The following is a 16,858-nucleotide window of genomic DNA, read 5'->3' as shown; positions in this document are numbered from 1 at the left end:
TAATTTCATGTTGTAGTGTTAAGATTTCCCTTAACTGGAACTAAGGGGCCTAGTCTGAACCATGAAACACAGCCCCAGACCATTATTCCTCCTCCACCAAACTTCACAGTTGGCACTATGCATTGGGGCAGTTAGCGTTTTATTGGCATCCGCCAAACCCAGATTCGGACTGCCAGATGTTAAAGCTCGATTCATCACTCCAGAGAACATGTTTCCACTGCTCCAGAGTCCAATGGGGATGAGCTTAATACCACTCCCGCCGACGCTTGGCTTTGCACATGGTGATCTTAGGCTTGTGTGCGGCTGCTCGGCCCGACAAACAGTTCTTGTGCCAACTTCCAGAGGCAGTTTGGAACTCGGCAGTGAGTGTTGCAACCGAGGACAGATTATTTTTTACATGCTACGCGCTTCAGAACTCTGCAGTCCCATTCTGTGAGCTTGTGTGGCTGAGCCGTTGTTGCTTCTAGACATTTCCATGTCACAATAACAGCGTTTACAGCTGACCGGAGCAGTTCTAGCAGGACGGAAAGTTGACAAACTGACTTGTTCACTGTTGAAAGTCACTGAGCTCTTCAGTAAGGCCTTTCTACTGCCAATGTTTGTCTATGGAGATTGCATGTCTGTGTGCTCAATTTTATACACCTGTCAGCAACGGGTGTGGCTGAAATAGCAGTATCCACTAATTTGAAGGGATATCCACATACTTTTGTATATATAGTGTACAGTAGGGCTACTGGAGGCGTTACTGGCTAGCTACAGTGGCTAGTTTATGCTGAGTTCAAAACTACTGGGAACTCGGAAATCAACGACTTCCGACTTCAGTGCGTTCAAAACAACTGGGAACGCAAAAAAAAAAATATATATATATATATATATATATATATATGGGAAAATTTTGGTTCCAACTCGGAATACTAAGTTGGAAACGTTGTCTTCTTTCTAGAGCTCCCGACTTTCCGACCTGAAGATTATTGACGTCATGATTTGAATTAGTTTTCCCAGTTGTATTGAAAGCACCATTAGCTGACAAACTAGATATTTCAGTCATGACCAGAATGAAACCCCATTTGTGTTAGAAAATGTAGAAAGAGGTGGCACCGTTTTTCATACCCAAATTTGACTTTCAATAGTAATGGTGTGGAAGAACTTAAATGGCCCTGACTTCAACCCCATCAAACAACTTTGGGATGAATTGGCACACCAACATCAGTGCCCGACCTCACTAAGGCTCGTGGCTGAAGGGACATAAGTCCCCTCAACAATGTTCCAACATCTAGTGGAAAGCCTTCCCAGAAGAGTGGAGGCTGTTATAGCAGTAAAGAGGCGACCAACTCCATATTACTGCCCATGATTTTGAAATGAGATGTTCGACGAGCAGGTCTCCACATGCTTTTGGTCATGTAGTGTATCTCTAAGGATAATAATGAATAAGATTATCTGGTCAGATCCTAGCTCAGTACTCCTACTCTGAGATGCTTTGTAGATACTGGCCCAGGATTCAAACAAACTACAATAGACAGACATTGCATTTAACTTTTAAAAAAGGTTATGTTTGACTAAATTCAATTTCTGCACAGTGCTGTTTGTTTTAATCCCGGGCTGTGCGGTTATTGCTCTACCCATTATACACAAATCAATTACTTAATGAATTCATTGAGTGTTCAGCAAGAGTGAAGACAAAATATGTATTAGTTCACACTGCAGTAAATAAAGACATAGCACATACATCTCCACTTTAATTTTCTGTTTTCTACATGAAGCTGCACCAGTGTCCAAAATGAACACATTCATACTGCGCCGTAAAAATGTTTTTTTTGTTTGTTGCTACAATATGTTTTCATTACAAGTTCATATACAGGGGGGGGGGGGGGGGGATTATTTGGGATCCATCTATTCTCAAATGGTCATTAAAAAGCTCCATGAATCACACAACAGAAAGATGGTTGGGGGGAGGGGGGGGAGTGGAAGATTTACTAGCAAACATTTGTTTTTTAAAATTTGACAGTCAGTGCCAAACAGTTAGTCCAAAGCCCCTCTCAGAAGTTTATGAAATGGGGGGGGCCTTGTGGTACAGTAGTAAATGTACTGTGCCTGTAAAACACACAAGTAATTATCCCAGACAAGTCAAGAAACTAAATTAGCATTGCAGGGCACTCATCAGTATACACACACACACACACACACCAGTGCTGTATTCAGATCCTCAGATAAAAAAAATTAAATACTTAATTCATAGGTGTAGATGAAATAAATCAAGCCTTGGAATATAAAGAATGCAAATTTACAGTAAATGACACAAAACATGTTTGTTTAAAAAAAAAAGTTTTACAGGCACATTGAAGACAAAAGAAGACCGTTTACCATGTCCTCATGTCTTCACCGAATCATAGAAGCCGTGAAAGATGGCCGAACATTGCAGTGCACTTCAAATGACAAGATTCGAAGCCGGCCATCCTCTGTGCCACGAAGCAGCAGAGAACAATGTGACAGAAACACAAATGTGTAGATATTAACCAGTGCAAAACATTATATATATATATTTTTTTACAGACAAGGTGTGTGTAATCATGGCTCTCAGGGATACCAAAAACAAACTATTCTGCCTCAAAAAGATATCCACAGGTAAAAAAATGAAAGACAGTCACAACCGAAAAATTACCTAAAAGAAAAAAACAGTGTATCATCCCCCACTATCATTTATCTAGCTCTAATATCCCCTCCATCTTTCAGGACTTTAATCTTCACAAAAACTTACTCAAAACCATTTCTTCATCACAATACCTGTGATAACGCCTCAACAAAATAAAATAAAAAATGGGTCCGTTTGGTATTTATTGTCTAGTTTAGCGGTAGAAACCGGCCTCTTGTGAAGAGATTTTGTGGTGAGAGAAGGCTGTTGCCTCTCCCCGGCTGACAAGGTTGGCGCTATGGCTGCGTCAGGCGCGACTGGCAGAACTGGGCGGTGGGGGCCCATCACTCGTCCGAACCAGCAGAGCGCTTCTGTGTCCGCTTGCGGGGAGATCGTCTGGGGGAAGCCTTGTCTGGGGAAACGACAGGAGAGGTTTAGGGAAGGTTTGCAGGTGGTGTCCTTTTTAGATGTCACTCTTCGCATCAGATTCTTTTTGCATAGGCGCATTCTAAAATCAACACCTAGCAGCTTGTAGATCTGTAAGAATTGGATGAGTTATGGTAGAAACTCCACATAGGCAAATATGGCGATGAGGTCTATATCAAATTGACCCTTTCAGACCTATGAGGAGCATCTCTAGGGACTGACAGTGACCATAGCCAATTGACTGACCATAGATGCTACAACAGAGAATAACATGAATCAATGATTGAGATATCAGTGCTTCTGAATATGCTAATTTAATTCACTGTTGAGTCGAAAAGATGCGTTCTTTAAGACTACAACTAGAGCAAACTTAACATTTAGCTAAACTACTACCGCTCACTCCTGATAGAAAGGGAAGCCTCACCTCGCCGACTCTGCACTGAAGACGCAAGGAAAGAGGGAGAGAGAGAAAAGAGAATGAACCCATGCCCAGAGAGAGAACAGGTAGTTTTGAAACACCAGCCAAACAGAGAGAATTCTAGAAAAGTTAAATATCCCCAAAGTTGACAACAGGTATCTATGGAAACATTGCAACGTTACAAAGCTGACAGCAGTTGGTGCACTAGAGGGGATTTCACAATAGAGGAGCATGTAGGCTGTAGAAAGAGGACCACAGCAAGGACGGGACATAGCAGCTAGGATGTGCTTACACTTCAGTCATCTTAAAAACATTTCATTTGACACTGTAGCTTCAAAACATTTTTTTTCCATGCAGCCCAATCTAAGATATACTCATATATTTCACTTTACACTGTTAGTAACCTAGGCTCAGCTGTTGAAGGTGCTGGCACCCCGGTGGCTAATGGCTAGCATAAACAGCTTGCTCCCCTATGGCTACTAGCTAGCATAATGTTGTGAGTGAGTGGTGAGGACTTACTGATCTGGTTAAGGGTCTCCTGGGGAATCCAGCTCATGTCCACATCGTTGTGGCTAGAAGTGCCCATCTCCACCTTGGCAGCTGGCCGCCTCCTCTGCACGGGGTGGGGGAGAACACAAGAGTGACCGAACCGTTGAGGAAGCCACAAAACGTATACTTTCACTAGACTTTTACATAAACAAAACCCTAAAATTGTCTTATTAACTCTTTATCCCCCCTCAGTCTGAAATGTTCTAGTGTGGGTTACACTTGAAATTTCTCAATACAACATTGAAACAATCTCCAAAACCCATCTTCCACACCCTTTTCAACATTGTTCCCCTAGTCCTTATACTTTAATTCATTTCCTAGTAGTAGTAGTGATGGTGGAGTATACATACATTTTGCCCTCATTCTTGCTTTTCAACGAAATAGCTAAAACCGAACCAGCCTCTTTCCCTATCTACCTCCATGTTCCTCAGAAAAGTAGTGGTACTAGCTCGAATCCTTTTCTGACTCTCACTGTGTTCAACCTGAAAAAAGGACATTGACTCATCAACTGACAATCATCTGAACTGGGAGAATCCCACTGTTGAATGTGAAGAGGCATCTCCTAATTCCTCTCTCTCTGGACTGCTCATCTACCAACATTCTATGTAAATCAGGTCATGGAGCATTGCTTCAGCAAAGCTATCGAAAGTACATATCTTTCGGTCTTCGTATCACTCTTGGAAAAACGAGGAAAGCACACACAAAGGAAAAATATGTTTAAAAGTTGCACTACGCAGAAATCGCTCTGCAACTTCATGGTAGCTAAAATTCTAATAGTTCAAGGAATTCCAGTTAGTGACAAAAAAAGCAAGTATAGTGTTGAGAATCATTGTACCTTCTAAACCACTGTGAAATACATTGTCCATTACCAAAAATATTGTATTTTCAGCTGGTGTTCAAAACAGAAAGTAGAAGACGCATAAACAAAACTTAAGAATGGGAAGCATAGAAAAAGCGCACATACAACAGATCTACCGCTTCTTAGACCTGCTTTCAATGAGAATGACAGAACTACAACTAATTTCTATCTGAATTTGGTCAGGTCACCCAAAAAGTTACATAGCGCAGCTTTAATTAATTATTCTTCTGCATTCAGTGGCGTCGGCTTTGTAGCTTTACCTTTCTGGACTCCAGCAGCTGATGAAGGCCTACCACCACCAGCAGACCCAAACCAGACAGGAACACATACATGAAGATCCTAGAGATACAGAAGACAGAGATGAGTTAAGACACCTGGTGTGGCGGCTGTTTGTTTGGCAGCCATCCCCAATAGAGTGGTTTCATTTAGCCATTGTCTTCCAATACAGGGCTAGCCCATCTAGTCTCACTTACGTCTCTCCATCCAGTCCGTCCTCTCTCTCGGTGATGGTCACTGTCTGGTTGAACACAGCATCCTGGAACAAGTTACCCTGAGAGAGGCGCAAGGGAGAGGCTCAGATATCACCTCCAGCTAGTGAACTATCATTCATCTTACCCCATTTCATATGAAAGTGCAACCTCACAAGCAAAGGAAAGACTTCAGCCACACACCACTATATAAAATGAATGAAAGAAGCTTCACAGCTATAAGTTATATCTCAACACTTGCCAAGAAAAAGAAAACTGAAAAACAACACCCATGACCATTCTTGATAGTCTTTTTCACAAATGATTGCCTATCAAGAATGGCTGACTAATCACAGACAAGAGCCGAGGCCCACTTACGTTGCTGTCCTTGTAGTTGAGGTTGATAACCAGGCCGAAGGGGCGCCCGCCCATGGGCTCGGCAGGGATGAAAGAGTACTCAAATGTGGCCTGGCGCCCGGCAGGCACCACTATGCCCAGCTGCAGGGCTGTGAAGTTCTGGATGTAAAACTGGAAGTCCTGCGGGTAGCGGAAGGATGCGTCCAGCGACTCCACCACAAAGTTGTCGCTGCCTTTGTTGGTGAAGCCCATCAGGAACTTCACAATGTCATTAGCTGGGAAGTCTGAAGGCAAAAGACAGGAGAAAGAGCAACAGAAGAGTAGGAGTGGTGGCTTTAAGGTGAATTTGAAGCACACAGGCTTGTCAGAATCAGATGAATTCCTTTTCATTCAAGTAATTGAGCAGACATTTGTTCAGTGTAATGTGCAATGAATGCACCAACAAATGAGGTTGAAACATATATCCTAAGCATCGCAGCTAAGTCAATCCATCTACAAATACAAGTCAGTCTTAAAATTGAAGTGAAAACAAGCAGTTCAAAACAATCATGAGGAAATGATGTGCAAAATTCAACATGCAGATATGTTGAGACGAGCCCTAGTCTGTGCCCATACTCCTACCATCTCCCTTGACGAAGAGGATGGTGGTGTCAGCATTGGGGGAGGCTTTCACATCTCCTCCTACGGCTTCCTCCTCCTCTTCCTCTTTTTCTTCTGTCTAAAATATACAAAAGAGACATTGTGTTTATTTTTACACAAAAAAAAACCATGGGAGGCAGACAAAAGTAGCCTAATCTCTTACCAATTCCGTATTTTCATCATCTTCAACTTCGGCCTCGTCATCCTCATCCTCTGCGTTCACGTCAACATCATCCACAGCATCTTCATCAGCTGCCTCCTCGTCCTCAGTAGCATCCTGGGCTGCCACTAATGGCCCTGCATTGATTGTAAGGAAATACATCCAACTTAAAATCTCACAAAATCTAATTTTATGAAAACTAACTTGAGTTAGAGAAGTCACTGAGTCAAAATTAATCCTATTATTATGTTCACATCACCAGACCTACCATGGCTGCAGCAAGGGCTTTAGCTACATAGCGAATATCTTATCAAGGGACTAAAACTGAGGTTGAACAAATCTTGTGTTCATTACAGTCACAGGTTTTAGGCCTAGCAAAAGTCATTGAATTATCAAATGACTCATATCGCAAGCTTCTAACGTTGAACCACTCAAGCAAAACACTGCTGGCTACAATGTCAGAACAACAGATACGATTTTCAGGCTTTGACAAAAATAGAGGGCTGCTTGTCCCAAGTTGAAATCATGGTTTTTGATGTGAATTGAGTGACAGGAGATGAAGACTAGGCATAGAATGGTGAAGAGGAGGAGTCTACAGTGTCTAGAAGCAACTTCACTATACATTTTTTGGATTCAGGTTCATTCAAACATCGTTTTAAGAGTAGTTTTACTATTGGCAAATGGGCGGATTTTGGGTTTATATATGGATTCGCTCTCAAATATTTGTCATCTGATGTATTAGTTTCCGTTTGAATCGTTTAGTAAAAACTTTGCTGCCAGATCCTGATATCAGGGCATAAAAACTATAATCAGTGTCCTGAATCAGTCGAGTGTTCATGTGCGTCCAGCTATATTCTGTCAGAGTTTGTTTTCCCTGGATAAACTAGCTGAACTATGCTAGTTTTTCATCCTCATTGCCAAACTTCATAAATACTGCACCCTCAACTTCAAAACTCCTTTGCTAGTTATACAATCATGTAAATAAGACATTTGCTAGAAAGAAACTTAAATGATTTGTTTGTGGAATAGTCATGACTGGTTCAAGCCATCTGTCGTGTCGTCAGACAACGGTGGCGAAGGATATCATTGCTACTTAAGTTCAGGTTGGAGATGCACCAGCGTCATTGGCGCCGGGTTAGCTGGACGTTTCTGACTGGTCTTGGAACTGTGAAAACGGGCAGCCTTTCCTCTCTTGGCTTGATGGGATATATAGTGATTTTGTCAACATAGCCAGATAGGTACAAGACTTTATACATTTAACCATTTTAATCTGACTACCCAATTTGTTGATTAAATCAGACTATTAATTTACTGAACATTTTATTTTTTAAATGCAACATGTACAGTGTTGGTCCACTTTTCTCCACAAATGCAGAATAAGCCAATTTCTCTCAAATCTTGTGATCCCAAATTGATTTACATCCCTGTTAATTGAGCATTTCTCCTTTGCCAAGATAATCCATCCATTTGTCAGGTGTGTTATATCAAGAAGCTCATTAAACAGCAGAATCATTACACGGGTGCACCTTGTGCTAGGGACAATAAAAGCAACTAAAATGTGTAGTTGGGTCACCCAACGACACAGATGTCTCAAGTTAAGGGAGTGTGCAATTGGCATGCTGACTGCAGGAATGTCCACCAGAGCTGTCGCCAGAGAACGTAATGTTAATCGCTCTACCATATGCCGTAGCCGTCGTTTAAGAGAATTTGGTAGTATGTCCAACTGGCCTCACAACCGCAGATCACGTGTATGGTGTTGCGTGGGCAAGCAGTTTGCTGATGTGAACGTTGTTGGCAATATGGTTATTGGATGGGCAGGCATAAGCTATGGACAACGAACACAATTGCATTTTATCGATGGCAATTTGAATGCACAGTAATACCGTGATGAGATCCTGAGGCCCATTGTTGTGCCATTCATCTGCTGCCATCACCTCATGTTTCAGCATGATAACGCACAGCCCCATGTCGCAAGGATCTGTACACAATTCCTGGAAGCTGAAAATGTTGCAGTTCTTCCATGGCCTGCATACTCAGACATACTCACCCATTGAGCATGTTTGGGATGCTCTGTATCAACATTTAAGACCGCGTGTTCCAGTTCCCAACCAATATCCAGTAACTTAGCACTGCCAATGAAGTGGGACAACATTCCACAGGCCACAATCAACAGCCTGATCAAATCTAAGTGAAGGAGATGTGTCTCGCTGCATGAGGCAAATGGTGGTCACACCAGATACTGACTGGTTTTCTGAGCCATGCCCTCCCCACTTTTTTTTTTTAAAGGTATATGTGACCAACGGATGCATATCGGTATTCCCATGTGAAACCCATAGATTAGGGCCTAATTAATGTATTTCAATTGACTTATTGCCTTATATGAACTAACTCATTGAAACCTTTGAAAATGTTGCGTTTCTAATTTAGTTCATTATCGACAACGTTAACTGCTAGCTAGTAGTACTAGCTAGACACATTCCACCAAAGTGCACACGTACAGATAGTTAGCTAGATTAAACAGACAATCAGCACAACAGAAATAAACTTAACTAGGTGATGGTGTAGATACAAATTAGCAACTTATTTAGTAAACCTATATAGCTGGCTACATGAATGACAGCTAGCAGCAAGCTGGCTGGTAAGGACACGTCAGTCTACCTACTGTAGTTACCGTAGCTTCCACTTTTGACTGAGCAAGAATCTATTAAATTACATTTGAAATGAATAGCTACTAAAACACGTAGCCAGTATCGAAACCGACAAAACTTATTTGAGAAGGACAGTAGTTACAATGCCGTACTAGCAGAAAATAATATTTGCATATGTCAAAATGCGCATGGGACACTGTCAGACAGTGGCCTTCCATAAAGCTAACGTTAGCTGTAATAGCCAAAGCTATTTCAATTCAGCTAGTCAACCTAATTCCAGTTCGATAGACTCACCTTTCATGATAATCGTTGCCGGGAAAGCTAGTAATACTAGCAAAAGCAGTTTAGGTAGAAATGTCATCATTTTGATGTGAAATCAGTAAGCCTCCTTCACTATGAAACGTAGTGATTCCCTGAAGCCTAGCTGCTACTTCTTCTTCGATTAGGTTTAACGGCGGTTGTCATCCAATAAACGTTGCATTACTGCCACCTACTAGACTCGAGTACAACTCCCTAACACTTTTATTTAAAAAATAAATAAACAAACAAATACCCTATCATCTAACACTACACTCACCCCCCAAAAATATTCCACTATTTAAATATATTTAGTCCTACCTCAGGCCATCAACCTGAAAGGATGGGGCACCACTACCACCCGAGTGGCGCAGTGGTCTAAGGCAATGCATCTCAGTGCTAGAGGTGTCACTACAGACCCTGGTTTGATTCCAGGCTGTATCACAACCAGTCAGGATTGGGAGTCCCATAGGGCGGCGCACAATTGGCCCAGCGTCGTCCGGGTTAGGGTTTGGCCGGGGTAGGCCATCATTGTAAATAAGAGTCTCGCACACCCAAATACCTCTCTGCAGCTGCCACCACAACCTCAATCTTCTGCGAGTTATGTTCCATCCCTGCAGTACAGTTGATAACCATTGCTACAAATGGTAAAAATCCAATTTTACTGAAACATAAACTCAGCAAAAAAAGAAAGGTCCTTTTTTCAGGACCCTGTCTTTCAAAGATAATTTGTAAAAATGTCAAAATAACTTCACAGATCTTCATTGTAAAGGGTTTGAACACTGTTTCCCATGCTTGTTCAATGAACCATAAACAATTCATGAACATGCATCTGTGGAACGGTCGTTAAGACACTAACAGCTTACAGACGGTAGGCAATTAAGGTCACAGTTATGAAAACTTAGGACACTAAAGAGGCCTTTCTACTGACTCTGAAAAACACCAAAAGAAAGATGCCTAGGGTCCCTGCTCATCTACGTGAACGTGATTTAGGCATGCTGCAAGGAGGCATTCGGACTGCAGATGTGGCCAGGGCAATAAATTGCAATGTCTGTACTGTGAGATGCGCTACAGGGAGACAGGACGGACAGCTGATCGTCCTCACTGTGGCAGACCACGTGTAACAACACCTGCACAGGATCGGTACATCCGAACATCACACCTGCGGAACAGGTACAGGATGGCAACAAAAACTGCCCGAGTTACACCAGGAACGCACAATCCCTCCATCGGTGCTCAGACTGTGTGCAATAGGCTGAGAGAGGCTGGACTGAGGGCTTGTAGGCCTGTTGTAAGGCAGGTCCTCACCAGACATCACCGGCAACAACATTGCCTATGGGCACAAACCCACCGTCGCTGGACCAGACAGGACTGTAAAACAGTGCTCTTCACTGATGAGTCGCGGTTTTGTCTCACCAGGGGTGATAGTCGGATTTGCGTTTATCGTCGAAGGAATGACCGTTACACCGAGCCCTGTACTCTGAAGCGGGATCGATTTGGAGGTGGAGGGTCCGTCATGGTCTGGGGCGGTGTGTCACAGCCACATCGGACTGAGCTTGTTGTCATTGCAGGCAATCTCAACGCTGTGCGTTACAGGGAAGACATCCTCCTCCCTCATGTGGTACCCTTCCTGCAGGCTCATCCTGACATGACCCTCCAGCATGACAATGCCACCAGCCATACTGCATGGCTACCACAGTATTCTGAGTGATACACCATCCCGGCTGGTTTGCGCTTAGTGGGACTATCATTTGTTTTTCAACAGGACAATGACCCAACACACCTCCAGGCTGTGTAAGGGTTATTTGACCAAGAAGGAGAGTGTTGGAGTGCTGCATCAGATGACCTGGCCTCCACAATCACCCGACCTCAACCCAATTGAGATTTTGGAGGAGTTGGACTGCAGAGTGAAGGAAAAGCAGCCAACAAGTGCTCAGCATATGTGGGAACTCCTTCAAAACTGTTGGAAAAGCATTCCAGGGGAAGCGGTTTGAGAGAATGCCAAGAGTGTGCAAAGTTGTCATCAAGGCAAAGGGTGGCTACTTTGAAGAATCTCAGATATTTGTTTGACACTTTTTTTGTTATTACATGATTCCATATGTGTTATTTCATAGTTTTGATGTCTTCACCATTATTCTACAATATGGATGATAGTAAAAATAAAGAAAAACCCTTGAATGAGTAGGTTTTTCCAAACTTTTGACTGGTACTGTATACACATCATCATCACATCTGAAGGGATTTACCTGAATTTACTTTTTGTGAGAGGAAGTGGATAGATATCTTCATTTTGTAAGCCTATATTTCTTTAAAACAAATGAATACATTACATTTCCCATCAAATAGTACACAGAGGCATTTAGATGTGTGACTTGCCTTTATAATACACTCCCGTGTTGTAAAGTGGAAGTGAAGTAAGATGGTGTTCAAAGGAGAATGAGTCAAGAAAGACATATTTCTCTGCATGTCTTCAAAAACAGTTATTTCTGCAGTCACAGTGTTTCACAGATGTCGTCCACTTAAACAGCCTATGGAGAAAGAAGATGTAGTGAGAGATGGATCATTTGCTCAAATGTATGATGGGAGGGATAATGGATGAATGAATAGGCCTACAGACCTCAACAAAGTCCTCTTCAATGAATTCAGACTCCTCGAGTTCTTCTGCTTCTTCCTCCATACTGTCTTTAGTGCATGGAGAGCCTTTCTGATCATCCTTAATCACATATTCCACTTCATCGTCTATCTCTCCTCCTTTCAATGTTTTATGCAATTTCTCCAGGCTGGCACCAAAGTTCCAGATGGCTTGGTTCCTGCTTGCATCAGTCTTACCCGGACTGTAGACGTCGGTCTCTAGTTGTCTTAGAAGAAGGCACACTTGAGCCACAGCTGGCCCCTCTGAACTCAATGGAAGCTGCATCTCAAAGCACGGATCCCCGCCGCTCCTTTTGAGATGTAGGTAAAGACTGTAGTCTGCTATAGAGTTGCTGTAGAGCTTCACCTTCTCACCCACCCCCTTCTCATGCAGAGAGCCTTTCTCCTCCACCGATTTTGGAGGCTGCATAGCACATTCCTCACTTTCCTCACCTCTCTTATTTCCATGGCCCAGCAATGACCTCCTCTCCCCTTCCTCCACAAACGGTAGCATTCTCCCAGGCTTCCTACTCTGCTTGTTCTGGCAATCCACCAGACACCTATCCTTCTCCCGGCAGGCCTTTCTCAGCCTGTCGGTGGTGAGAGCCAGGACCCAGTTGGCCTCTCTCAAGTCGTGGATCTCCTGGTCCTTGTGGCGGCGGCTCTCCCTTGCCAACCTGAGGCCTCTCTCACTGACCTCGGCCCTCTCTAGCAAGTCCGACTCCATGTTCCTCAGCTGGGCGTTCTCCAACTCCAGCCGACTCAGCACCCGTTCGTAGTCGGCCAGACAGTGGCTCACCTGGCGCAGGTGGGCGATTTCGTCCGACACGTACAGAAGCTCACTCCACTGAATTTTTGGGGATTGGTCATTGCCAGGGACAGGGGTGGGGTCATGAGTAGGGGCATGGCAAACCAAATCTGTCACAGTCGTTTGCATCTGTGGACAGTTTATGGGGTTGAAAGATATAAAGACCTACTTATCTAGGCTATTGAGGAATGATCACTTTCTAGCTCATGAAGTAAATCAGGTGATTAGACGGATGAGAAAACAAAATGACTGAGTACATACAGAAAACGAAAATTAACTTTTGCTATTGAACAAGTCAAGGTAGTTCCTCCCTGTTTCAGGTTTTCTTCTGTTTGACGCCTAAACACAACCAGGGTGTATTATACCACTAACCCTAACTTCATGCCCACATCCCGGTTCAACTCTAACCCTAGCTCCATCCACAACTCTAACCCTAGCTCCATCCACAACTCTAACCCTAGCTCCAACCACAACCCTAGCTTCATGTCCACATACTGGTTCAACTCTAACCCTAGCTCCAACCACAACCCTGACCCTAGCTTCAGGTCCACATCCCGCTTCAACCCTAACCCTCAACCACAAACCTAGCTTCATAGCTTCTACCCCCAGACCATCAGGCTGCTGAATAGTCACTAGGCCCCCCCCCCCCCCCCCCCCCCCCCCCCCCCCCCCACACACACACACACACAATGACATGGATGAGGTTTAACCCTAAACCTCATCCACAACCAAATCAAAATCAAACCACATCAAATAACCACAACCATCACCCTAGCCCCATGTCCACATCCTGGTACAATCAATATGGTTCCTATATAACCTATAAACTTACGGGTGAGGATGAAGCCATCTCAGGTTGTGTTTGAGTAGTAACAGCGTGATTCCCATTTATTGGAATGTTCCGCCCCCGGTGGACACATTGTGAGTCTGTGATTAGTTCACTTGGAGGTGCTGATGATAGGTGCTCTGATGATAGGTGCTGGCCTAGGTAGTCCACAGGATCTATTTGGTCTAGGTCCATTCCGTTATACTGTTCAATTACAAGTGTATCAGGGTATTTTACGTGTTAGTCCAATTACACACTGAGTCCCTCACTCACTGTCCTTTTAGACCTGATGAGAGTCCACCCAGAATTACCTGATACATAAGACATGATTCGTTCTGGATATTTTCATGTAACATTTGTATAGATTTTTCAAACCAGAATTGATTGAAACATTAGGAGAATATTACAATTATTGCTGAGATCATCAAATGGGGCAGGTGAGTTGTGCTATATTTATGGAAAATAAACAGCAGTATTTAATCATCTTAACAAGTAATGAATTCAGGTTGTGAATTTTTTGGATAATAAATCCTTACAACTTGGCCTATCCTTGACATGATATCATCATAACTGTCATCTCTATTTTTCTACAGTAGTAATGCATTTCCTACCTGTTGCTCCCATGTACATAAACGTATGGCCTAGAAATGATGATGCAATGTGGCTGGATGTCATTGTGATGCGTCAATTATGATGCATCGTCAGTGCCTGCTGTGATCTTTGCACTTAGCTGTCAATATACTAGACATAGTAAGATATATAATAAGTCATGCTACAACCAACATTTATGCACAATAACCTGAAACAAACGGTGGTATTGTTAAATGTAATACACTGACCATGTATAATCCTCCGTAGCTTGTCAAAAGGTGTTTAAATTAACCAATTACAAAATCATTGTCGACAAAGATTTTTATTTTACTCTCGTGACACACTGCAATTAATGACCCCCAAAAATGTAACAAATGGTTAACTGAGGAAAAAGTGACACCTCAATAAAACTCGGTGTTGGCGTACAAACTGAGTAAACATTTTTTAGAGAGACATAAAAAAAAATGGAACTACTAGAAGAAAAACCTTTGGACAAAAAAGGCTTTATGAATTGAATAAGCAACACACCAAGCTTGAGGTTTCTTGCTGTTCCGTTATTGTCTCTTAAAGGCCAATAAATATTAGCATTTCACAACATTTTCATTTGTTACCACTTTCAGTAATAAAATGTAATGTACAAAACCACAGTAAAGAGAGAATCCCCAGCTACCATGTACCCAGAAATGAAGTCCTTGAATGGTCACAATAGTGTGCATGCCTTAAGATATTATAAACCATTCTACCATTCTACCATTCTACATTCTACCTGAAACCAAAAAGGGTTTTTACCTGGAAACAAAAAGGGTTCTACCTGGAACCAAAAAAGGGTTCTCCTATTGGGAAAGCCAAAGAACCCTTTTGGAGCCTTCTTTCCAAGAGTGTACTGTCATTAGTGTTTTTCTTATAGGAGCTTATGAATCAAGTGTTCACAATAGTTTAGAAATCTTAAGATTTACAATCCAACTTCATTTACCATTCTTACTTGACACTGTTTAGATGGCAGCATATGACAACCATGTTGCTAGTTAGAGAAGAGGACATAATCTAATTAAGCCTGTGTGAGGCTAAACTGGTATTTGAGATGTAAAAACTCCACTGAACTCAAAGCAAGAGGTGAGATGGTGTGACTCAATTAGAGTTTGTATCAACTATATTTACTTGTGGAGCTGGTTTAAACCTTTATGTCATCAGACCGAAACAGAATGAAGCTGCGTGTTAATGATATAACATAAGTTAAACAGCTGACTGTCTGGCAATCACTCAGGATTGTCCTGAAAATGTCATTTCTCCTTCACTCCCTCTCCCCTAATTTGTACATGAAACAAAGTTAGTATTGATGTCCAAATGCAAAATATAATAATTGAAATACAAAGGAGTACAAGAAGAAAGCGGGTCCCTCCCTATTCCGGGGCTGGAAACTGGTTGGGCGCTATTCAAGCAAACCCACTAACCACTTTTCCAGGATAATTCGAAAACATTATTGGTCTTGTGCTGCAAGAATGCACGTTTGGAACACAACGTTGGTGTGAAAAAATGAGAAACTGCTTAACGAATTCAAATGTGGTTTCAAGTGTGGGAATCATGATGTTTTCGACTTCTCCCAGAAAGTGGTAAATGTATTCCATTGAATAGGTCATTTTTTGTCGGCTAAATGTTGTCTATTTGAGGGTTACAATGCTCTGATTGAATTATATATATATTTTCATTAACTGTTCACGTGGGACAAGCCACCAATGCTTTAAATTAAATCAAAAGCAAAACGTATTATTAAATGATACACTTTTCCATGACCATTTTCAGCAGGTAATGTACAGTAGCTATGATAGTTTGGGTCTGTAGTCTAGACAGAGTAAACTGAACAACACCACCCAGTTCCTTTATCTCTGCTCATGTACAGTAGGCCTCCAGGACCAGACTTCAAACAGACACATGGGGAGAGGACTCCACCAAACCATGGTAAGGCTAGCCCCTTGGGTGCATTTCAATAATCTAGAATGGCCTCCTTTCCTCATCTCCTCTCCTTCAACTGTACTGAAATGAAATTAAAAGAACTGGTGGAAGTCAATTTCCCAGTAGGCATCCAGTCCGCCTTATCCCTTCCGCCTATCAAATCTTTTTGTTTTCACATCAGTGCTGATGGAGGAGAGGAGACAAGGAGAGAGGAAAGGAAATCGCTTAAAGACTATTGCGATGCGGCCCTTAGTTGAAGCACTCCACGTAGTTGGCAGGGAGCATGCCTGATTTGCCGGTCCTCTGAACGGTGCCGTACATCCAGCCCTCATCGATGGGCTGAGCGTTGACGATGACATCACCGTCGCGGAAGGACACCTCGTCGTGGTCCTGCGCTGCGTAGTCGTAGAGCGCCCGGTAAACTCTCTGAATGGGAGGTATGGCAACAATGTTAATCGTGTGTTTGTGTATACAAAGTTAGTTGTACAACATAAATATCAGGGCACACAAGTCATTGATTGTGTGAATTCCCAAAAACAATTGTAAACAAATGAGTGACATATTTTGGATAGTTTCCTAATTAAATTGGCCATGGCATACAAA

General features: G+C 42.6%; 3 protein-coding genes across 4 annotated transcripts in view; all 3 read right to left on the bottom strand.

Annotated features, from left to right (window-relative positions):
- Window positions 1–1,666: 1,666 nt before the first annotated feature.
- Window positions 1,667–9,752, bottom strand: ssr1 (signal sequence receptor, alpha). 2 transcript variants are annotated; one of them, XM_021620218.2, is made up of 9 exons: window positions 9,447–9,752; window positions 6,508–6,641; window positions 6,327–6,423; window positions 5,727–5,989; window positions 5,355–5,431; window positions 5,142–5,220; window positions 3,993–4,086; window positions 3,480–3,494; window positions 1,667–3,041 (listed from the first exon to the last, which is right to left on the bottom strand). In XM_021620218.2, the coding sequence occupies exons 1-9, from the start codon at window positions 9,514–9,516 to the stop codon at window positions 2,974–2,976; spliced, it is 897 nt and encodes a 298-aa protein (XP_021475893.1). In that variant the 5' UTR covers window positions 9,517–9,752; the 3' UTR covers window positions 1,667–2,973. The 2 variants fall into 2 exon arrangements, with proteins under 2 accessions (XP_021475893.1, XP_021475894.1); XM_021620219.2 differs by lacking the exon at window positions 3,480–3,494 and having other exon boundaries at window positions 9,447–9,748.
- Window positions 9,753–11,820: 2,068 nt separating this feature from the next.
- LOC118937467 lies at window positions 11,821–13,017 on the bottom strand. Its single transcript, XM_036936641.1, has 2 exons — window positions 12,067–13,017; window positions 11,821–11,977 (listed from the first exon to the last, which is right to left on the bottom strand). Exons 1-2 carry the CDS (start codon window positions 13,015–13,017, stop codon window positions 11,969–11,971), a joined length of 960 nt encoding a protein of 319 aa, XP_036792536.1. The 3' UTR covers window positions 11,821–11,968.
- Window positions 13,018–14,611: 1,594 nt separating this feature from the next.
- LOC110535303 (LIM zinc-binding domain-containing Nebulette) overlaps window positions 14,612–16,858 on the bottom strand; it is an 86,156-nt gene continuing 83,909 nt past the window's right edge. Inside the window, exon 7 of the mRNA XM_021620216.2 lies at window positions 14,612–16,681. Within this exon, the coding sequence (XP_021475891.1) occupies window positions 16,505–16,681 (177 nt within the window). The 3' untranslated portion in view covers window positions 14,612–16,504. The remainder of the gene's footprint in view (window positions 16,682–16,858) is intronic.

This window comes from Oncorhynchus mykiss, chromosome 11 (genome assembly GCF_013265735.2).
Source record: "Oncorhynchus mykiss isolate Arlee chromosome 11, USDA_OmykA_1.1, whole genome shotgun sequence".
Lineage (NCBI taxonomy): Eukaryota > Metazoa > Chordata > Actinopteri > Salmoniformes > Salmonidae > Oncorhynchus > Oncorhynchus mykiss.
This window is presented reverse-complemented; position numbering and strand designations above follow the sequence as displayed.